This window comes from Stegodyphus dumicola, chromosome 1, assembly GCF_044657685.1.
Source record: "Stegodyphus dumicola isolate Sdum_Otavi_A_Nest chromosome 1, ASM4465768v1".
NCBI lineage: Eukaryota > Metazoa > Arthropoda > Arachnida > Araneae > Eresidae > Stegodyphus > Stegodyphus dumicola.
This window is the reverse complement of record NC_140768.1, coordinates 111,716,848-111,741,100: the sequence shown is the minus strand read 5'-3', so window position 1 is coordinate 111,741,100 and position 24,253 is coordinate 111,716,848. Positions and strand designations below refer to the sequence as shown.

Below are 24,253 nucleotides of genomic sequence, written 5' to 3'. Positions count from 1 at the left end.
AGAAGTTGCAGTTTAATTTCTGTTCTCATGTCCATATTACATGGAAATAATGGTTGCCAGAGCCTACTCCAAAGATAGGTTGGACTTCTATTTTTCCACCCCAGCTTTGAGGGAGATCTTTCTAGGGGGGTAGTTTCGGAGTCTCCCACCCCTCTCCCAAATCACACTAGAGGACTTTCTGTTCACCGCAAATTTAGAGTGCTCCCATGCCACATGAACACTATACATTTACAAACATCCATGTCTTATCTGGGCACTTCGGTACCGCAGTAGGCTCCCCTAACCACTATACCATCTGGACAACTAATTCAAAAGCCAAACAGAAATTCGCCCTTTCAATCTTCAGTAGTTCCTTTCATACAATGTCTGCTCACTCTTCCTGTACTAAATCCCAGAGTGTATTCGGCACCAATTCCCATCTTGTTCCAGACACTTCACATGCAGCTGCGGTGTCCACTTTTAGACTGTCGACTGAACACAACTGTCTCTGTGCCCATTTATTTTAGTATTGTCGACCATTCTGTGTGTATATTGTATTTAACTGGATAAGACATGACTGCTGCTCACATTGACAAATGCTCTGCATTATCTCATTTTAATTGTCTGGTGGAAAAATATTGGAGAGCATGCAGTCTAATTACCTAGTGGCCAACAGGCTGGCATTTCATAAATGAATATTTATTTATGTTTAATAATCTTATACCTATCTGTAAATATTTTTTCTTATTTGTTTAATATCACATCTGTTTTTAACATTTAGGGTGTTTAGACAGTAAAAATTTAATACTAAGTGTCAAGGTGAAACTTTTCAAGAAAGAAGTACTATTTTTCTTGTGAATAATTTCTCATAATCTGAAGTTTTAGTTGTGATTGCTCTAAAGCTAATTAAATCATCTCAAATTTTGTCATCGGTTATGCAATTTAATGAATAAATTATATAACTGAAAATTTCAAAAATATCGTATGATAGGAAATAACATAAAAGGAAAAGTGAAAATGCGAAAAAAGTTTACAAGCACAGCTTATGTAATTTGGTCATAGTGTGGAAGATCTCTTAATTCTGGCAATAATTGATTCATCTAAATGTTATAAATAAAAGTAAAAAATTAATAATAATAATAAAAACCAGATTTCTGATTAAACTGCTGAAAATATCTTCATTTCTAGAAATAACTATGTAGCATCAAAATGTTTGTGAATATTAACAATAAAATATGCTTTTTTGGTAAAACAGTAATTTCTCAATGTTAGAGGAAGAGGTTAAAAAAATCTATAAATTGATTAAAAAAATATAAAACAAAGCTTGATTGGTAAAATTTTTGTTGAAACCAAGCATATATTTCTGTTGAAAATAGTTTGCTGTGAAATAAAAGAATGCAGTATTAAAAACCTGATACCTTTTTTTTATACATGATAAAAACACTATGTTTTATTTAAAAATGTTACTAAAAAAAAGTTCAAAACCATGTCTTATTTTATAATTGTTTTGGCCTCAGAAAATAAAAAATTAAGAGAAAAAACTGTATTAATGAGATTATGAAGATTTTGATTCAGTATGCTGTCTAAAATACTTATTTATGAAATATTTATTCTTAAGTATTTTAAATTATTTATAATTTTAATCAAATGATTTAATTTATTTAAGAAATGTGAATTATTGCTTAAAATTGTTTACAATGCAGGTTAATTTCTGGGAATTGTATTTAAAACAGTTAACTCACAGGCCATGAATTTTTACATAAAATTTTGCTGTGCACATTGTTGTTTTTCAAGCAAAGTTTTTTTCACCTTTAAAATCTTGCAAAATAAATATTTTGGATTAAAATGAATTTGGTAATGCTCCTTCATGCCTTTGTCTTAAAGTTAAAAAAAAGGGAGGAGGAAAGGAAAGTATTGTTGATTTAGCTCATCTAGAAAATGTTTGCTTATATCAGTTTGGAGAGCATAGAATTTTAGCATTGATACCATGGAATTGATGGTTATTATATGAAATTGATAAAGCTGAAAGAATCATTCAGTAATCTGGTTATTGTATCAAAGTATTTTAATATAAATTAATGTTGGCTTAGTATTACTAAAAATTTAAGAACTGAATAAAACTATTTCATATTTTCAATGATTTAAACTCATAAATTTAAAACTTCATTTTGCTAATATTAATATATTTCATTTACATTACTTTAGATCTATCTCAAATAATGATGTAGATATCATAGCTTGCAATTGTAAAGCTATTGAACAACTGGACATCCTAGGCTTAAGTGAAGTTACAGTTGATGCTGTAAGAATGTATGTAAATTTTTATGTAAAATAATATTCTAGTTTAATACATATGTAAATGAAAGTTAAAATTTAAAAGCTAATGTAAATATATTTTCTCAAAAATTGTTTGAATTGTGTTCTAAGTATGATTGTTACTGATAGATATTAAAGCATCATGCAAATTTCAACAGGAAAATTATACAAAATTCATGATTATATTAGCGTTAGTTTTATCTAAAAATTCTTTGAATTTTGAACGTATACTATGCAATAGGGAAACACGCGACCAGTCCCTCCAAAAGAACCGTGCAACCAACAAAATTTGGCAAACTGCCAATCAAAGCTAAATATTTCCTTTCATTTCCTCCAGACCGAGTAAAACCGTGATAAAAGAAATCGTACTAACAAATTCTGCTTCACCCGAGTTTTCTCGGGATAATAATTAACTGCAATATATACGAACCCGAGATAACTCGGGATAATCAGGCAAGCAGTTAAATGAAAACAGACAAATAATATTTAGTGCAATTGGACTTATTATTCATTTATTTTGTGTTAGAAATATAAAGAACATGAAAAAATAAAAACAAATGTATTTGTAATTATGAGATATAAATCCAGTTATATACCACAATATAAACCTCTTAAAGTGAGCATTATTAATGTTACCATTCAGATATTGGTTTTGAGTTGTCAAAGTCCCACCCATTGTATATGAAAACATATAAAATACATTGCTTATTGTGATTAACAATTTTAAAATAGGTGAGTGGATAACATTTCGGAATATCAAAGTACTGAAAAATAAATTTTTGAGCTGAAATAAAAAATAGTCACCAAATAAGGTCAAAATACAGTATGTCGCCAAGTTAGGGATTAAAATCTGAAAGCAGCTTGGTTTTGATTTGAGACTGAAAGAAACTTATTTTCTAAGTTTTAAGACGATTGATTGGATTGGTCAGAATTAATGAATACTTAACCTTCCAGCACGCGCATATGAGCAAAATTTACAACAAATTCAGTTTTTAATGCACAGATTGAAGCTGAGACGTCTGAATGTCATTTCTATTCCTCCTTTCTACCCTTCCCCACATCATGGAATGTGCCAACAGGAAGTCATTTGACTTCTTCTTTTTTTTTTTTTTTTTTTTTTTTTTTTTTTTTTTTTTTTTTTTTTTTACTGGGCATTTGTGCTTTTCCGTAAAAGTTATGACACGCGTGTGTTTGTGGTTGAAAATTTGGAAAATTCTTTTTTCTCAAATATTTTGTAATTTTGTGTTATTAATTGCCGTGTATTATTTTAATTTGAATATATTTGGTTCTGTAAATTTTATATCAGTTTTCATGGCAAAAAAGATATGTGGAACCAGCTGATTTTGCTCGTATTCTTCAAGAATTATCTGATGAAGAAAATGAAGACAGGGAAACCTTTGGATGGGAGAACATAGCGATTTCCATCCCTTATTTTCTTTTCTTTCTATTTTTTAGAAATAAATAAAAATATTAAAGTTAATTTAAAGTGTGTTTTTGTAACCAGTAAGAAGTAAATTTCCTTGCAGAAGTAAGTTATGTTAAACTTACTTTTTTTCCTACCAAGGTGTTTTCCTTTTTTTTTTTCCTTTATACTTGCCTTTGATGAATATTAAAATTAGTTTCGATTTTAAAATATAATTATTAAATAATAAATTTAAAATGTTCTATAATGAAATACATCATTGCATTTCCTTCTCACTAACATAAGAACTTAAAAATAATTTACTTATATTTGAATGTGATATCATTTGTATTTTGCAATAATAAGATTAATATTTTATTTCTTAAAAATTTATTATCAATATTCACTCATGTCTGCCGTTTTTCGTGCCAAAAAATGGTAAAATAACAGATGTCGTAAAAAATATGATGTGCGCGTGCTCATGTAAAATTGCCAAGTGCACATGCACTTAAGGTTAAGCAGAATTAAGAAAACCTTCCTTTTTTGTGCCAAAATATTTTTTATGCCAAAAAATCTGAAAAATTCAAGTTGCAGCATCAATGACAGAATACATCTGCTAGTCATTTTCTGAAACAAATCCAAAAACATCATGTGATAAACTTTCTGAAGAAGAACATGATGAAATTTGTGAATTTTCTATGAAGGCTGAGATAAAGAGTATTAGTTATGTATGTATTAAATTAATTAAATTCTATTGATATTTTGAAGGCTATTTTTCTCATCACGTAGTACTATCAAAATAGTTCTGGACAAACGTGGTCACATTAATTAATGCTTATTGCAAATAGGAAAATGCAGACCATAGTATTGCTAATTGTAACGAAAATTCTAAATCAAATTCGAATCACTCATAATCCAAAATGAGATGCATGGCCTGGAGAGTTTTACATAAATTGTAATTAAACTTGATATTTACATATATACAATGTAGGCTAAAATGCCTGAATCGAATATTAAGGCTCGAAAAGCAAGAACTGAATAGTTCCATCAAAGAATCTAAATCGAATTCTATTGCATAGTGCATCGAAATTCTACCTTCAAGAAGAAGAATATTTTTTCAAGTCACGTGTTCAGAAGGGGAAAGGTTAAGTAAGCCAATAAATGGACTCCTAATGCCATCTCTTGGCGATATCAAAGAATATTCCTTAAAACACTCCCCACCTGAATTCTGACAAGAGTTCATCTAACTCAGTTATACATACAATCAAGTACATAAATCACTATTCTATAAAAATACAAAAAATTCTAATTACCGTATTTGACAGCATATAAGACGCACTTTTTTTCCTAAATTTGGTCTCAAAAAAGTTACCTCCGTCTTATACATGAATCAGACAGTCTTATACATGGATGTAACTGCATTCAATAATTGTTTATTTGGCTTTTACAAAACGTGAGAACTAAAAGAAACCACGCTATCGAAACTTTTCTTCCTTGTGTGTGGCCGTCTAAATAAGGGTGCGTCTTATATACCGTCAAATACGGTAGTTAAACACTTCAATTACAAAACAGGTTACACAACATGTATCAATTAATAAATGTTATAACTAATAAAGGAACTAAATTTTTTAAAATATTTTCAACTTAACTAAACAAACTTAACTAATGATATTCAATTTAATCATTATTAAGAAAAAAAAGAAAAAGAAAAATGCACCATAAAATCGTTAAAGTTCAATTATTATTATCTTTTTAAGTTCAAGAGGATATAGATGTTGAACAGTACATTTTAAAGTCCCGTTATCAGTTTTTAATTCGAATGTTCAGACTTTACCATCACGTCCAGGAATAGTTTTTATAATTCTACCAAGTTTCCATAACAGTTTGTTTTTGGCAGTTCTAAGATCTAATAAATATTGTTGCTTCCATTTGCACCACAACTGTTTTAACAGCAATTCTTTATAAAGCTTTCTTTTTAACAGCGTTTGTCTTGTCGTTTCGCTACCGATGATTCTAGCAAAAGTCAAAGGCTACTTCAAATCAGTTTGTCCAATGTTTAGAAAGTGCATTGGAGTCAAGGGTTGTGGCTCGTCATTGTCATTATAGACATAACTTAGAGGTCGTGAATTAAGAACTGACTCCACTTCAACAAGTAGTGTAGACATTTCTTCGAAAGTCAACAATGCTTTTTCTACGATTTTTCTTAAACATTCTTTAACATATCTGACAAGTCTCTTGTAAAACCCTCCCCACCATGGAGCTCGTTCGATTATAAATTTCGAATGGATTCTTTCTTTGTCATCTTTTAAAACTTTTGAAAAATTTTCAAGTTCTTTCTTTGTCCTCTTAAAGGTCTTGGCGTTGTCAGAGTAGATGATTGCACAGTTTCCTCTTCTGCTCAAAAATCTACGAAATGCAAGTAAAAAGGATTCTGTTGACATATCTGATAAAAGTTCTAAGTGTACAACTCGGGTTACTGCACAAACGAACAAAGCAATATAGGATTTTCGAGTGTCTTTAGAATTCTTTATGTAAACTGGTCCGGCGAAATCAATTCCACAGACTGCAAATGGAAGTGATTTTTGGATTCTATCCTTTGGTAAGGGTGGTGTCATGTGGTCTGCTGGTTTAGCTAAATATTTTTGGCAAATCATACAACCTTTTAATGCATTTTTGACTAACTGGCATCCTTTAGGAATCCAGAAACATGATCTGCCTTTAGCTAAAGTTGCAGCAATTCCTCCATGCATTATCTTCTCATGTTCTTTGCGTACAATTAGAATCGTCAGTCGGGAATTTTTAGGTAGGATTATTGGATGTTTGTTATCTAGTGAGAAGTCAGAAAATTCCAATCTTCCTCTCAACCTCATGATTTCCTTTTCATCAATGTAAGGAAGAAAATTGTACAAAGGCGAATTTTTTCCAACCAAATTACCTTCTTTGAGATATTTATATTCTTTGGCAAAAAACTTCAGAATTTTTTCCAACCAAATTACTTTCTTTGAGATATTTATATTCTTTGGCAAAAAACTTCTTTTTATCTGATCTTATCCAGAAAGTTTCTGCTTCTTGTAACTCTTCAGCTGTGAGAGTTCCTTGAATGTCGCTAGTTTTTTTTAATTTTCTAATGAAACGTTTTGTTGTCCAAGCAGTGACTTTCAACACCTTCTCTAATTTGCTATATTTTGATATGTTGAAAAGATCATCTGTACTTTTTTCGATTGTACATTCAAGTTGATGTATATCACTGGATCCCTTTCAGTATTCCAGATTGTTTTCATCTATTGTTTCTTTAATATCTAATCTTGGCCAAAGTTCGTGAGGGAGTTGAAGCCACTGGGGACCTTGCGTGGTGGAAATTTTTGTTCCCCGAGACACAAGATCTTCTGTATTAAGCACCTGGCTTCTGTATTTAGCACCTGTGCAATAATGCCAATCTTGAGGTGAGCCCAATTTTTGTATTTCTTTGACATGATTCCTGACAAAGGGTTTGAAGGCTTCAGGTTGTTTTTGGATCTAAAAATAAGTAATTGTTGAGTCTGTCCAAAAATAGCTCGGAATTTTCAATTTCAGTGCTTTCAGACTATTGCTGCTAACTTAACTGATAAGAATGCTCCCATTAATTCTAACCTCGGTAAAATAAGGGGTTTTAGTGGGGCTACCCTATTTTTAGAAGAGACAAAGGCCATTTTGATTTCTTTATTTTCTGTCGTGAAACGTAAATATGCGAATGTACCATAGGCTTTGACACTTGCATCTGAGAAGCAATGTAATTTGAGATTTTCGACATTAAAGTTCGAGGGCATGACAAAGTGACGAGTGATAGAGAATTCAGCCATTTGAGGTAGCTCTTCACACTACTTTTCCATTCTGAGGACAAATCTCCAGGCAATGGTACATCCCAATCTATTTGGGACGACCAAATCTTCTGTATTAAGCACTTTATTCTAACAGTGAAAGGTCTTAAAATTCCAATTGGATCGAATATCCGACCCAACACTTTAGAAAAAATGGTTTTATTTCTTTTGGTTTAGACGTGAAAGACAATAGGTTTCGAACATCAAAATACAGTAAATCCTTTGAATTATCCCATACCATACCTAAAACCTTAAATGGAAAATTTTCTCTATTAAAATCTTCAGGATTTTCATCTGAAATGATACCCTGCTTTACCCACAATTCATGTAGTTGTCTTGAGTTACTATGCCATTTGTGAAGTTGCATGCTTGCTTCCTTAAATATTTGGACAGATTCTAGACTCATAGTTAATACTTCATTGATCATTGGTTGGTTTATAATCACATCATCTATATACGTTCTCATCCAAAAAGTGAACCGTTGTAGGATAAAGTTTATTATATTTCTTCAGATGATGTTTAATGGTAGCGGCTAATGGAAATTGACTACTATTCATTCCGAGTAAAACTCTAATTAACCTATATATGTCAGGAGAAATGTTTTCATCATTAGAGAATTCGGAAAACAGGAACCTGGTTGCGTCCCGATCCTTTTCATGTATGAGAATCTGTAAAAAGACCTGTTTTATATCTGCGGTGAAGGCTATTGGATTATACTGAAAACAATGCTTTGAATATTTCAGGGTATAAATTTAGCCCAACATGTAGACAGTTATTTAAAGAAATGGATCCTGGGGCATGCGATGATGCATCATAAACAATACGTAATTTACTTGTAGCTCGATCCTCCTGTATCACTTCCCTATGTGGTAAGTAAAACACGACATCCTCTTCATTTGAAATTTCTGTTACTGGTTCAATAATATTTTTTTTAACTGATCTCTTAATACGTTCCTGTATTTGGAAAATAGATTAGGATCTTTATTAAATCGTTTTCTAAGTCGATAAAATCTTTGTTCTGAAATTTCCCTATTATTATTTAGATTTGATGTGTCATGTTTCCAAGGCAATCTAACTTTGTAGCGAGAATTTTCATATGTTATATTTGATTCGAAGTATTCAACATCTTTGTTTTCAGTTGAATCAAAGTTTTCCCTCTTATCAATAAGTCCTGAGTTTTCCAAGTCACAAAATTTTATTATTTGTTTGGAAATTAAATCTTCCCCTACAACTACATTGAAAGCTAAAGAGACATAATCATCACCTTTTCGTCCATGTAGGCACCAGCCGAAAATAGTTTCCACTGCAACAAGACTTTTGCTTAAGTATTTAATGTGTCCCATTACTATGTTGTAATAATAATCTGCTCCAATTAGAATGGCAATGAGTTTTTTTACAATTGGGAAAATCTGCGAGCATCAAATTTTTTAATTGTCTGTTTTGCTTAATTTCTTCTGATTTAGGAGGAGGAATATCTGTACCTGATATATGATCAGTTACTAATAATCAAATTCTATTCTAGAATCGGGAGAACCTCTATGTTGTAAATTTAATTTAACTATGTCATAAATTTTTGGATGGGTGAGGTATTCCCAAAAGAATAGACAGACAATTTTTCTTTTCCTTTGACTTCGAGGTTTAATTCGTCCGCTAACTTGCAAGCACAAAAATTTTTCATACTTCCACTATCCAAGAGAAGTCTGGCAAACACCTTTTCCTTAGCTGTTTTAACTTTTATCGTGTAAGTCTGTAAAAGAATTGTGTTATTTACACTATGTGAAACGGCCGAAACAATTTCTTCTTTCTGTTCCTTAGTTTGTGTATCATTTCTCGAAATTGATATACTATCCTTTTTATTACTTGGTGTATTTTTAACTATCGAACTGGATTTAAAACATATGGCTTCTGAATGTCTACAAATTTTATAAATTTTAGTTTGAAGTTGCCGGCATTGTGAGATTTTGTGCTTAGGGGCCAGGCAAAGAAAACACCGCGCTTGGTTCTTCAAAATATCTCTCTTCTCATTAACTGTGAAGCATAAGCAGGACTCTGAGTCATGGTTTTGAAAACAAAAAATTCACTTTCGATTTGATGACGCGGCTGGCTGCCATAAAATCATGTGTGGTGACAGTTTGTTTATGTTTCGGCGTCAGTGGATATCTGTTAATACCTTTCATTTCCGGTTTTGACTTGCGTGGAAAGGATAACAAATTTATCTTTTCTCGCAATTCTATTTCTAATCGGAGAAAGTCTACAAATTTGTTTAAATCATAGGTTGAAGGATTTTCAGTATTTGTACGATGAAATTCTAAAGTTATATCTTTCGGGACAATTTTCACCAAAATTGGAATAAACATGTTGGAATATGTTTCTGGTTTCACACTGAATGCAAAAAGGCTTCTGACTTGAGCGTTAATTGTATCATAAAGTTTTCGCAATTTTGCCACTTCACTTGAACTTTGAACGGAATTTAAATTTAAGAGATTAGAAATGTGTTTATTGATAATAAGGTCACTTTGACCAAATCTGTTTTTAAGAATGTCTATAGCAGAGTCATAATTAGCCTCTGAGATTGTGAGACCCTCTATGGCTGATGCTGCATTTCCACATAAATAAGTTTTCAAATAATTAAATTTTTCAATCTTTGAAAGTGTAACATTGTCATGAATAGTGACCTTGAATGAATTCCAAAAAGTCACCCAATCGTTATAGTCTCCAGAAAATTTGTGAATTAACAGTTTGGGAAATTTCACATTACTTTCAGTCTGTGTTTTGGTTTCAACTTCTGTAGATGAATTATTTAAATTCGCATTGAAATTTTGAATATTGTATTTCCTTAAGTAACGGTTGATTTTAGACTTCAATATTATTATTTAATCGTTATATTCCATAGAAGTGTTAATATCTGACTCCAGTTTTGATTCATCTTCAATCAAATTTTGTATTTTTTCATTTAAATCATGCAATTCCGTTTCTTTACTATTTAACAATTCCAAACAATTTTCTAACTCTTCTTGTTTTTCTTCTTTTAAATACTCATCTGCATTTTTAATAATTTGAGTTACAGAAGCACGTATGTGTGCTCAATTCTTATTTAGTGTCTTCTGTTCCATTTTAATAAATTATCAAAGGAGACTTACCGTGAGCAGTCTTCACTTACAAAGCTAATCCAAGAGGTGAAAAACAGAAAATTTCAAATTAATAAAATTCTTTTCCCTGCGGATGCACCATTTGAAACGAAAGTTCTAGATCAAATTCAAATCACTCAAAATCCAAAATGAGATACATGGCCTGGAGGGTTTTACATAAATTTTAATTAATTTTAATATTTACATATATACTATGTAGGCTAAAATGCCTGAATCGAATATTAAGGCTCAAAAAGCAAGATCTGAATAGTTCCATCAAAGAATCTAAATCGAATTATATTGCATAGTTCATCGAATTCTACCTTCAAGAAGAATAAAATTTCAAGTCACGTGTTCAGAAGGGAAAGCGTCAAGTAAGCCAATAGATGGACTTCTAATGCCATCTATTGGCGATATCAAAGAATATTCCTTAACATAATAGATTGTCAAATCTCCTTTCTTATTATCCATTAAGATAATCTGTAAATTCATTTCTGTTAACTCAGTTTTCGATTATTTTCTCCCTTAGTACTAAAAAATTCACTTTTATATATATTTTGCTTATATGAACTAAAAGTCCAGTAATCTGTCACCCAATATTTCGGCATACCTGATAATCAGATATGAGTGCTATCTTAGGAAACTATAAGCATATCATTTGGAAATGAGATGGAAGCATTTGGCATCATTATAGTTGAAAATTATATAGCAAAATGTGTTGAGGGGAAAAAAATATTGAAAGTACTATGAATAACCACTCTGACCTGCTAAACTCAATTTAAAGTGTTCTTTCGAAAAACTGTTTAGTCACATTTCTATTATGTAATCAAGAATTCGGATTTACTGAGGATGAAATTTTATGAATGAAGCCAAAGACCAGGTGTGAAAACCTCCACTGGTGTCAAAAGAGAGGTTTAATTAGTATTGCTTTGTATAGGGCTGCTTAAGCATTAAACACTAGTGTGGAATTTGCAGGGCATAATTGTGAAATTTAAGTCTTCATACAAGAGCAATAAAGTAAATTCAAGAATATTAATTGATTAAAAATAATTAATTATATATATTCTGTAGTTTATCTTCTGTTTTCAGTTATTAAATGCATTTTCAGAATTTCTGTATGTAGAGTGTTGCTTAAAATTTTGTGTTCTTATAGTAGGTCAAATTATGTTTACAAAATTGATATTACGGGACTACCCTGATATGATAATTGGACAACTTCGACAATTCATCTTTGTAAAGGGTCTGAACTTGCCAGATTATTAAATTTTTAATATATACTGAATTTTATTTTCTTTTCCTATATAGGATTTATTTCCTTAAAACATTACTGTAAATTTAAAATAGTGTATGGTAATATGTCAGGGAAGAAAACAGTTGATCCTTATTTGTGTTAAACTCTTAAAATAAGAATCATAGTTAAATCCTAATTTAAGCTCTGAATCTTGTATTTAGTTTTAGTTCATTAAATCTTTGGAAGTAGCTACATTTAAGAGGTGATTTTTATAAAATTCAATTATAATTTTTTTTTAGTTTATTGCAGTCATGCAAGATGCTAAAGCTGTTGGATGTATCATATTGCAATACTTCAGTAAAATCAGCCATGTCAGAGTTAAAAGAAACATTTCCTGATGTTGAAATTAAATGCAGTATTCCGCCTGATACAAAGCTATTTGACTAGAGATTTTTGTAATAAATGTTTTAAATTTTTAATGTCTGTTGACTGAAATTGTAAAAAAAAAAAAAAAATATATATATATATATATATATATATATTAAAAGTTTTATGATTTTTTGACTTGATTCATTTTAATCATGTAATTTCCATATCTTTCTAATATTAAATATGACACCACGTTTGAATCAAATAAAAAGCTGCATGAAATTATTAGATATACAAGGATGGATCAACAAATAACTACCCCAAAAATAGAATACAAATAATCATATAAAGCCCCCAATTTACTGTGTGATTATTTTATATATACAGTCAAAAGTCGTTAATTCGGACACCCATAATCCGGATTGATCTATAATCCGGACCTCAAAGCTAAAAACTTTCTGCGCATGCGCCGCGTTGGCACATGTGCACAGGCGTTTTACGCGTGCGCGTAAGACCTTGACTACTGCACATATGCGTGTGCGCAAGTGCAGAATACGTTTTCGCCTGCGCGTTTAATGTATAACGGACGATCTAAGCTAAAATTATCTATTTCAGTTAATGTTCATGATTGCGTTGTTCCTTAATCTTCGAATTGGATCCCGCTTATTATTTTTTGCAGACTCTAAGAGCAATTTTATAAAAGTAAACTTGAACTTTCGATTATGTCAAGTAGAATTTCCGATGCTGGAACTTCCAAAGGATCTACAAAACGAATGTATGTTTCGATGTCCAACAAACAAAAAGTGGAATTGCTGCAAAAAATGGATAAAGACATGAAGAATGTGACAGAGAGGTTAGTGAAAACGAAAAAATTTCGATTGACAAGTTAGTCGGTATTCTCGGCACAGCAATTAACGGGACTTGAATAGCGGAACTTTGTAATTGAACAAGAAATTATGTCTGTTTATAGAATTAAAGAGAAAGTATTATCACATAAAACGAAGCAACTTAAACAACTTACATTGAAAGAAATGTTTAATAAAGTAAACAAATAAATATTAAGGGTTTTTTTTTTTTTTTTTTTTTTTTTTTTTTTGTAAATTTTGATACCCTTTAGATCATAATTGTACTTTATTTCATAAATTACGGTTTCATATTTTTAATTTTAGATTTTCTGCATGCTATCTTACGAGATTTAAACTGATGATCTATAATCCAGAATCGCCGAAGTCCCGACGAGTCCGGATTAACGACTTTTGACTGTATTATGCAATTTTATATATTATAACACATATTTTTTCTAAGTATAACTAAAACATCTTGGGGCTAATAATGAAGTATGACAGACACCAATTTATAAATGAAATAACACAAACAATAGAATAAAAGTGACAGATTTTTTAAGCTACATTGCTCATGCACAGAGTTCCAAGTCCTAACTAACGTTTGTTGTGTCACATGAAGACATGTGTCACATAAAAAGAAAAGAATGTTTATATTTGGGTGAAGCTAGAGCAGATGCTTCATTTGAAGAATGGTTCATGCCATCTGTTATAATATACAGTACAAAGTCCTTAATCCGGACTCGTTGGGACTTTGGCGATTCCGGATTAGAGGTTTTTCCGAATTATAGATCAATTTAAATCTGGTAAGATGGCATGCAGAAATTATACAATAAAAAATATGAAACCGTAATTTATGAAATAAAGAGCAATTATGATCTAAAGGGTATCAAAATTTACAAAAAAAAAGGCTTAATATTTATTTGTTTCATAGGATATCAAAAAGGATTTAAAAATTAAACTAGTATTTCAATGGCGTCTTAAGAAATATAGAACTATTTAAACTTACGCAATTTGAAATCAGCGTGTACACTAGATTTGGCACTTTGCACATAAATTTTCGCTGCAATTTTTTACGGTTCTCAAAACGGAATAGATAAAATTTAGTACTCTTTTTTAACCTTTGTAGTAAATTATTTATTTTTAGTATTTACCCATAAAATAAAAGATGAGTAAAAAAACAGAATGCAAATTTAATGACGAGCTAAGCAAAGAATTTCCATTTATTAAAAAAACCAAAATAAACTATATGGTACGGTGTGGCAAATGCAACACTGAATTTTTGGTCTCACAAGGTGGGGAAAAAAAATATTACAAAACATCTAGCTACAAATAGGCACAGAAGACTTTTTAATAATGATGCTTCCTTGTCTAAAATGGAACTGTTTTTTTTCCAGTTTTCTCTTTGGCAACAGGGAGGAACAGCTAGCATTAGCTGAAGGGCTATTTGCTTTCCACACTATAAACCGCAATCAAAGTTTCAAATCAATGGATTGTACATTGCAAATGATCAAAACATTGTACGACAAAAAATTTGCATGTGCAAGAACAAAAACCGAAACAATTATTTGTAATGTTTTCTCACCATATTCGCTTTCACAACTGCAGAAAGAATTCGATAAATGCACAATTATATCCATAAATTCTGATTCTTCCAACCACAAAGATTTAAAATTATTTGCCACAATTGTTCGATTTTTTGATTCAGAAACAGGAATTAAAATTAGAATATTAAATTTTGTTTCTTTGCCGGGTGAAACTTCACAAATAATTTTTGATTCAGTAAGTACTACTCTAAAAAAGAATAATTTGAACAATAAAATTATTGCCTATTGTGTAGATAACACTAATGCAAATTTGGGTGGAAAAGCCAGAAAAGCCTTCAATAACGTTTTTACGAAACTTAACGAACATCTGAACTAAAAAGTCATTGGAGTAGCTTGTGCAGTGGACATACTACAAAATACTATTCAAACAGCATCTGATTTACTTCCACTTGATGTTGAAAATATTACTGCAAAAATTTAATCATGTATATATATAATGTGTATGTTGAAAGTTTGAAGGATTTTTTGTGAAAGCGCAGAAATCGAATATAAAAGAATTCTTGGTTACAGCAAAACACAATGGTTAGCTCTTTTACCAGCTGTAGAAAATATTTTTTAAGTATACGAACTATTAAAATCATACTTTTTATTATAAGATAAATGTTTAAGAATATTGCAGCTCTTTTTTGAAAATGATATACTAGTAACCATTTTCCGAAAAATAATATTTGTTAAAATGATCTTTTTGATGAGGTGTCATTGGTAAAAAGATACATTACTGATGAAAAAATTAAATGTTGGTTGTCTGAAAATGTGGAAACAGACAAAAAATAAACAGAGTTACTCCTTCATTTTAAACAGACTAATATTCCTTATCAAAATATTTTGAAAATTGTAGAACACCCTTCCAGGAACAAATGCAGCAACAGAACGTATTTTTTTTAGTGTAAAAAAATATGAACAACTGAAAAAATGCAGTTGAGCATCATAACTTTAAAATGTATACAGTCAAATGTCGTTAATTAGGACACCCATAATCCGGAATAATCTATAATCCGGACCTCAAAGCTAAAAACTTTCTGCGCCGCGTTGACGCGTGCGCGTAAGACCTTTTACCACTGCGCATATGCGTGTGCGCAAGCACAGAATCCGTTTTCGCGTGCGCGTTTTATGTATAACGGACGGCATAATCTAAAATTATCTAATTATCTATTTCAGTTAATGTTGATGATTGCGTTGTTCCTTAATCTTCGAATTGGATCCGGATTATTATTTTTTGCAGACTATAAGAGCAATTTTATAAAAGTAAACTTGAACTTTCGATTATGTCAAATAGAATTTCCGATTCTGGAGCTCCCAAAGGATCGTACAAAACGAAAGTATGTTTCGATATCCATCAAACAAAAAGTGGAATTGCTGCAAAAAATGGATAAAGACATGAAGAATGTGACAGAGAGGTTAGTGAAAACGAAAAAATTTCGATTCACAAGTTAGTCGGTATTCTCGGCACAACAATTAACGGGACTTGAACAGCGGAACTTTGTAACTGAACAAGAAATTGTGTCTGTTTATAGAATTAAAGAGAAAGTATTATCACATAAAATGCAGCAACTTAAAACAACTTACATTGAAAGAAATGTTTAATAAAGTAAACAAATATTAAGCTTTTTTTTTTTTTTTTTTGTAAATTTTGATACCCTTTAGATTATAATTGTTCTTTATTTCATAAATTAAGGTTTCATATTTTTAATTTTAGAATTTCTGTATGCCATCTTACGAGATTCAAACTGATGATCTATAATCCGAAATCGCCGAAGTCCCGACGAGTACGGATTAACGGCTTTTGACTGTATTAAGCATAAAATATAATTTGACTAATTCATATGAGAAATTTCACGGCATTTTAATGAATGATTCGAACCTATTGCAAAACATTCACGCGGATAAAAAATATGATGGTGTTAAAGTAAAAGATTTAAATTAATTAAAAATCATAATGTTAAAATGATTGTTTTTTACAAATATTTTTATTGTTACCAATAATTAATAATAAATACATTTTTGTATATTTATAGACAAGTATATGAATGTATACAATAAAATATTTATTTTTGAATTATTGGTCTGCTTTCATAACTAAATTATAATTCTAATTTCATCCCATTTGACCTGTTTTGTCTCGATGAAAATGTGGCTACTTTATAATAGCAGTATTAGAGCTTTAAGCAATTATCAGTTTCGCACACATATTTATAGTTAAAAGTGTTTCGTCTCTCATGGAAACATTCCAGTTACTTGAATAGTTTTTCCTTGAATAATATGTTCCTTGAATAGTTTTTCCTATGTAATCTTTTTTCCCTTTTTTGATTTCGTCGATTTCTGCAACGTACAACTTCTTCAACTGTTCGCTAATTGTAGCACAGGTGATACGTAATCAGCTCTCTGTAGTATAAATACCAGTCGTTCACTGTTTAAAATGAAGTCATTTATGTAATCCTTTTTTGCGTTGTGTTAAATACATGTTAGCATCCAAGTTCTGCTCTGAGCCTTCCTATGTTATCTTTTTTCCTTTTTCTGATTTCGTCGATTTGTGCAAAGTACAACTTCCTCAACTGTTCGGTAATTATAGCACAGGTTATACGTAATCAACTCTCTGTAGTATAAATACTAGTCATTCACTGTTTCAGATGAAGTCATTTATGTAATCTTTTCTTGCATAGTGTTAAATACATGTTAGCATCCAAGTTCTGGAGTGAGTCTTCCTATATTATCTTTTTTCCCTTACGTAATCAACCCTTTGCAGTGTAAATACCAGTCGATCACTGTTTCAGATGAAGTCATTTATGTAATCTTTTTTTGCGTAGTGTTAAATACATATTAGCTTCCAAGTTCTGCTTTGAGCATTCCTATGTAATCTTTGTTCCCTTTTTTGATTTCGTCGATTTCTGCAACGTGCAACTTCCTCAACTGTTCGCTAATTGCAGCACAGGTTATACGTAATCAGCTCTCTGCAGTATAAATACCAGTCGTTCACTGTTTCAGATTAAATAATTTATTGTCCATGATACTCTGTGAAACACCATTCTCATAACTTTCTTAGAAAAGAAAGCAACCTATTCTCTGTGTAGCGTTAAATATATGTTAGTATCCAAGTTCCGCTGTGAGCCTATAGCCAGAAAGACTTAGCGGGTGCAACACAAGACATCTGTCTACTTTGTCTGTCTGTTATGCCAATTGTATTCCGGCTGTTCATTCAGGCGAAGGCAGTTCGTAGTTTTAGGCTCCTGCGCGTGAGTGCGCTATCCCTGGATAACAAGCAGTCGATTTTCTAACAGTTATACCATAGCATAAATTGGAGTATCAGTGGTAAGCTCTGAAATGGCTCATTCTAGACGGGAAGTAAAAGGGAGAACATATCAACAAGTCGAGAGAGTTGTAGACAAGTTCAACCACAGTCCTGAGCTGCTACACACGAGATGAGAAGAAAAGAAAGTACGAAAATTACGAAGCAGGTATTGGGCAGATTTTTAGGGAGAGTCAAGAATTCACAGGTATATAAGAAGCAGGTAAAATGGAGTATGTGATCAAAAGGAAAGTGTGGGGCAAAATAACATATCAAATAGGAGAAATTAGACATGAACCAGTACAAAAAATATATGATTATGTCGAAGACGTAAGATCTTTGCACAATGTTGTTAATTTCTTCCAATATCTGGTAGAAAATGTTCGTTTTCTGACCGACGTCATTTCCACAGTTTCTCATTCTTGAATTTTATTCCTGAATATTTGGGTGATTTTGTTTAGGTTACTGCCAAATAATTTTTGAAATTCAGTCAATATAAGTTCAAGTAGATCTCCGATTCCGCTCATTTTAAAATTATTCGTAGGATTCGAGCTAGCGGCAGTTAGATCAGTATTGGTGTAAATGTGTTTGAACTGGTCTCTGTGTTTGCACATGTTTCCTTTCAGAGTTAAGGGCCTGTGCGTAATTGACGCCAGGTTTGATCGAAGATTTACCTGAATTTTTGGCTTTCGGAAATTTACTGTATCCTCTATAGGAAGCTGGATGACCTACTAATCCACAGTTCACACACTTAGGCGTATCAGTTTTTCCTTTAATTTCACAGTCAGAGCTTTTGTCAAAACCAGCGCATTTGACGCACCTATGTGCCATGCGGCAGGTTTCAGACGAATGATGCCACTTTTGGCAATTAAAGCATTGGGGTATCTAAAATTTAGATATATATTTCTCAACACTAGTTTCAAAATAGAAGAGATTAGAGAGCTTAAAGATTTTCTCAAGTGGATCATTTTGAAGCAGCTGTATTTGAAATAGCGGCATAGGAGCTTTAGTACGATTTTCTGTTAACTGCACACAACCTTATAAATATTATATCCCTTTTCTTCTACCATATTTTTGATTTCGTTAACATCTGTAGTAGAGCGGAGTAGGATCTTAACAGGCTTTTCACGCCTAAAGTTCACTACAAAATGGTCAATAGCATTTTCTTTAACAAATTTGCTGATTTAACAATTTGGTGATCATCTTCAGTATTCGGGAGCATTCTAATAAATTCTCCACTAAGTTGATACAAAAACTTAACATTAGGTAGGCTTTAAGCGATTTTTTTGGCAAAGTCACCAAATTTTTCATTTTCTTTAGGTCTCACTATAATTGAGGGAATCGGAATATTGATATTCATCGCGCATGGAATAACTTGTTGTGAGCTAGTAGATGCCTGATAATTAGAGTCCGGATCGTTGTTGTTCGGATTAACATTCATGTCACTACCACAATTATCATTTACATTAGTAACCTTAGACAAAACATCATACTTATTAAAAGTTGGCAATTTCTTGTTTTCAATTACTTTTGGCTTAACAGTTATAGCCGGTTTCTTAAAACCTGCATCATTATCAGTTAGGTCAGAGTCAGTATGTTCCATTTTACGTTTGCTATTGCCTGCACCACGTGCAACAGAATTAGGCTTAGCAGACTCATTATTCGCATCGTTAGTAACACATTTATTAAAATCGGCCAATTTGCAAGTACTTGCTAAGTAAAATTTGCACTTACCTTCCAAGTCCTTGATTTGTTGAGAGACTATTTGTATTCCAGGTAAGAATCCAGATGTAAGAGTATCCAGTTTAGTACAGTAACGTTGAGCAAGACCTTCTAATAACATTTGTTTTAAAACATCACATTTTTTTTCAGAAATTTAACAGAAATTTTTAACAGAAATTTTCTCTAAAGTGGCATTATAATCAAAGTCCAAAAGAGTAGTAAAATCCTGTCGAGAGTCCAAGTCGTTATTTCACAGTTTATATACTCATCATCGTCACAAGTCCGATCAGCCCAGGAAACTTGGGTAGGTTGCGGCGGAAAAGCATCATCGCCCGCCGGAGCACGGTCGCTCTCTATATCGAAGCAATCAGAACGAACACCTAAACGCTACGTGTCTAGAGCGCATATATTCCAAGTTCCTCTTTTGTCCTGATTATCAAGCAAAATGCATGATTTGTTCCGGCTGTCATCTAGTGATTGCACAAAGGGCGCAGAAGGTAGACTGACTTTGCACCGTAGGTCCAAAAGGGCAGGAGCTGATGGTGAAAGGGGTGTGACAGCTTGTCACATTAGCTGTAAGCAGACATGGCATTGGTTGCGGGATTCCCAGGGAATTCTGCAAAGTTCAACAGGAAAGTTAACAAGAGATAATGATAGAGAGTGCGTAGGTCACGTGGGTGGTCACCCACCCAAGTGAAGGTTTAGACGCATGATGCTTGTGTTTTGTAACTTCACAGGAATGTTACAGCAGTAATCAAGTGGGAAAGTCATGATTTTTCTTTAATAAATATGCAGCATAGGGACGAAATCTGTTCTCATCTAAAATCTCATAATTGAACGGTTTAAAGTCTTTGAGATGATCACAGTTAACTCCGTTAAAGAAGCTCCGTTAAAGAAGTTAGTATTGATTGTATGGATGAATTTTTCCAGAGGATCAATTTTCAAATCATTATGCAACACTTGATTCCGAACAAAAAAGGGTGCATTCGTCATGATTCTGAGGAATTTATTTTGTACTGTCTGAAGCTTTCGGATGTCCTTTGTTGTTGCAGCGGCCCAAGCAGGTGCAGAGTATGTCATTATCGGTCTTACTGTTGAAAGATAAATCAGTCTTTTTTTCTGGAAGCTCAGTTTGGAGTACTTCCCAATGATTGGAGAGAGGCATTTCATAACTCTCAATGCTTGGTTTCGGACGTTTTGAATATGAGTATTCCAAGTTAGCCGGCTGTTAATTGTGATACCAATCTTTACTGACAATAGGCACAGGTTCGTTCAAAAAGTACAAGTCCTTCTTTAGGGGAGCATTTCTCTTTTTCTTTTTCACAATGAGAAGCTGCGATTTTTGTGAGTTAATTCGCACTTTCCAGCGCTTGCACCATTCTTCAATGAAAGGAACACTGTCTTGCAGTTTCTTAATTGCATGATTAATATTTGCTGACCTAATTGCAAGAGCAGTGTCGTCAGCATAGCATGCTAGAATCGCACTATTATTGTAGTGGATTTTCGGGAAGTCAGCAACATAATATAAATAAAGAATCGGCCCAAGGACAGAACCCTGTGGAATATCGCTTTGCATACATCTCACGGTGGAGAGAGTGTCTCCTACAGAGACTCTAAAAGTTCTGCTGGAAATAAATGAAAGAATCACAAAGATCATTTCTCTTTCAAAATTTTGGTCAATGAACTTGGAAATTAGTCCCTCATGCCAGACGCGGTGGAACGCTTTCGCCACATCTAGCATGAGGATAGCTGTATTAAAATTCAAGTGGATTGCTTGGCCTACAAATTCAGTAATTCTCACGAATTGCTTTGTTGTAGATAGCTGCTTACGGAAGCCAAATTGCTCCGAAGTTGTCTAAAGTGAGATTTCATCCTTGGTAGTAGCTCACCTGATGATAACCTGACCTCAAGTCAATAATAGTTGACATATAAGGTGTCCGTTTTGTTTCATTCAACAGATCGTCTATGCTTGACAAAGGATAAGTGTCTGGAACGGTCTGAGCATTGAAGGTTACGATAAGCAATGCATAACCGTCCTTTTCCATCCGCCTTGGGAATCAGAACCAAAGGAGAGTCATAACTGTAACGCGATGTGGGAGGGCGCTGCGAGGCAAACGGCTGCACGTTCGCAGCGTTCTGTTAAAAAGTGAAAAACATTCCTTTCCCCTTAGTGATTATCAATTAAATTACTTTGAAATAGTGTTTTTTCTCCAAAACCTACACCTTTTGCAAAGATTTTGAGCTCCGATGTTGATGAGAATGAAATTGCGGACAATGTGAGGATATACTACGAAAGCCTGGAATTTTAAGATAAGTACTCTTCTTTCATCTAAACTAAATCAAATTTGTATAAATAAGTGCCCTTAATCAATTGATTTTAATTTTTCATCAGTTTTTAGCATTAAACAATACTTGAAATTGCTCATTGCTTGTGGCTTCCTTTGTGTTACAATTCCAAACAGACGCCAACGTTATCATTTCGCGTCTGTCACCACCTACAAAGCCCCCCCCTTATCTTGTTTTGAAGAATCTCGAGAGAGGGAAATTTGGGGGCATCGCGCTACTTCCCTCTCGGATCTTTTGTTTTCCCTTTTTTAGATCGCTTAAATATATTTTTGCCTTTAAATAATATTATACCTCACCGATTTTTTACTCATACTGTTCCTTGCTATCTGTTAAATGTCCAAATGTAAGGAATGGATTATTCTTCATTGCTTTAAATAACTTCTTAGAACTATGAGCTGATATAAAAAATAGTGTGCCTCAATGTGTTAAACTAGCATTAATTAACTAGTAATAAATTGAGATAGTAAAATAATTAAACTTGTAATAAATTATGATAGTTAAATTAATAAATACTATGTTTAATTTATGATTTTAATACATATACTCTGTAATTTACACACACACACACATATATATTTTGCATGTGTGTGCGATTGTGGTCTTGTATTGTGTACGGTTCTATGTTCTTTGTCTGCTGCTGTTTTTTGAAAAATATATGAAAATGTTGGAAACGAAAATAGCATAAGTTACTTTAGTTAAATTAATATATACTTTTGTCTGATTTTATGGGTCTTTTGCTGTTGTGTCTCAGGATGCAAGCATACATATTCCTTTGTCTTCCATGCTAAATACCTTGATACGAAGCATTTTAACACTGTCACCTTCCCCCCCAGCATGATATCTATTCAGCATTACCATACACACCCACCTGTCAGACACTATTTATTGTAAATGAAGAAAGCTTCTTCACCTTTTAGCTACACTCATGGACACAATCGTTTACTTTAGGACATTTTCTACTTCTTTTCCTTTCCTTTCTATAGGCCATTTTCCCCCCCTCTATTATTTTTGAGCCATTTATTTTAAATTTTATTTCGTCCCATTTTTTATTCCTGGCATTTTGAGCTCGTACAAAATGTACGAAGTTCCTTTTTACTCTCTTCTGATATATGAAATTGTTCCCCTTTCTAATATATACCTTTCCTTAGCACCTAAGCTTGATTTTTCGCCCATCGGTGCAGAAAGACTTAGTGGGTGCAAAACAAGACATCTGTCTACTTTGCCTGTCTGTCTGTCCCTCTCCCTCTATTACATTTGGGCCATTTATTTTAATTTTATTTTGCCCCATCTTTTCTTTCTGGCTCTTCGAATTCGTATAAAATTGTACGAAGTTCCTCTGAAGCTCGAAATTGCCCTTTTTCTATATCCGCAATTCCAGCGCTCTGATACACCATCTAATGGCTAAAAGGTGGAAACATTAAAAATCGGTATTTACGTTTGACAATATTACGTAGTTTGTGAAGCGTGTTACGATCGAAAAGTAATTAAAAGTTTATTTTTTATTGTTGTGGGTATTATGTGTTCAGTCGTTTTAACCACTTGCAGGACAAATCTAAAGAAAATGCTTGTAATATCATGTAATCAAAAGTTAACTACATGTTATATGCCGGGATTGCTTTCTCAAGTACTGAGGTAGGTAATACTTAATCTGCTCTTTTTTTTTTTGGAATGTTTGGTCATGGTATTATTCATTGCATGTATTTTCTATAATACATATAGAATACTAATATTTCTATTACACATGTCGTTTTTCAATTTTGAGTGCTTTGCTTGTTAATATTCTCAAAATTGCATCTGATAATTAGTGCTATTATGTATATAATAGATATAAATACAATAGACAAATATAATACAATATATTTTTAGTATATAATGATTCAATATCATTTTTATGGGAAAAAATGACACTTTTGACTGCACAGATTTTCTGGAAATCCGAAGTTAAACACATATGAAATCATTTGATTACAATCAGTGAACGTTAACATCAGCTACCTGTCGCAATACAATAAAACAGTGACACAATTTCCTACAACAGCCAGCGGTTCCTCCTTCACACGAACACGAAAATGTTTTTTTTTATAAAAAATTTACTTCTCCTTTTTAACAAGGAAATGTCCTTCGATTTCATGCGATCAGGAGGCTATACAACTTATCCTTAAATAGGAAGC

The 24,253-nt window shown here is 32.4% G+C and overlaps 1 protein-coding gene across 7 annotated transcripts in view; it reads left to right on the top strand.

The window, feature by feature from the left end:
- Positions 1-12,472, top strand: part of Fbxl4 (F box and leucine-rich-repeat gene 4) — a 123,767-nt gene extending 111,295 nt beyond the window's left edge. For all 7 annotated transcript variants that reach the window (XM_085819444.1, XM_085819433.1, XM_085819437.1 and 4 more), the window contains 2 exons: positions 2,185-2,289; positions 12,213-12,472. In XM_085819444.1, coding sequence (XP_085675570.1) covers positions 2,185-2,289; positions 12,213-12,360 — 253 coding nt within the window. In that variant the 3' untranslated portion in view covers positions 12,361-12,472. The remainder of the gene's footprint in view (positions 1-2,184; positions 2,290-12,212) is intronic.
- Positions 12,473-24,253: the final 11,781 nt, after the last annotated feature.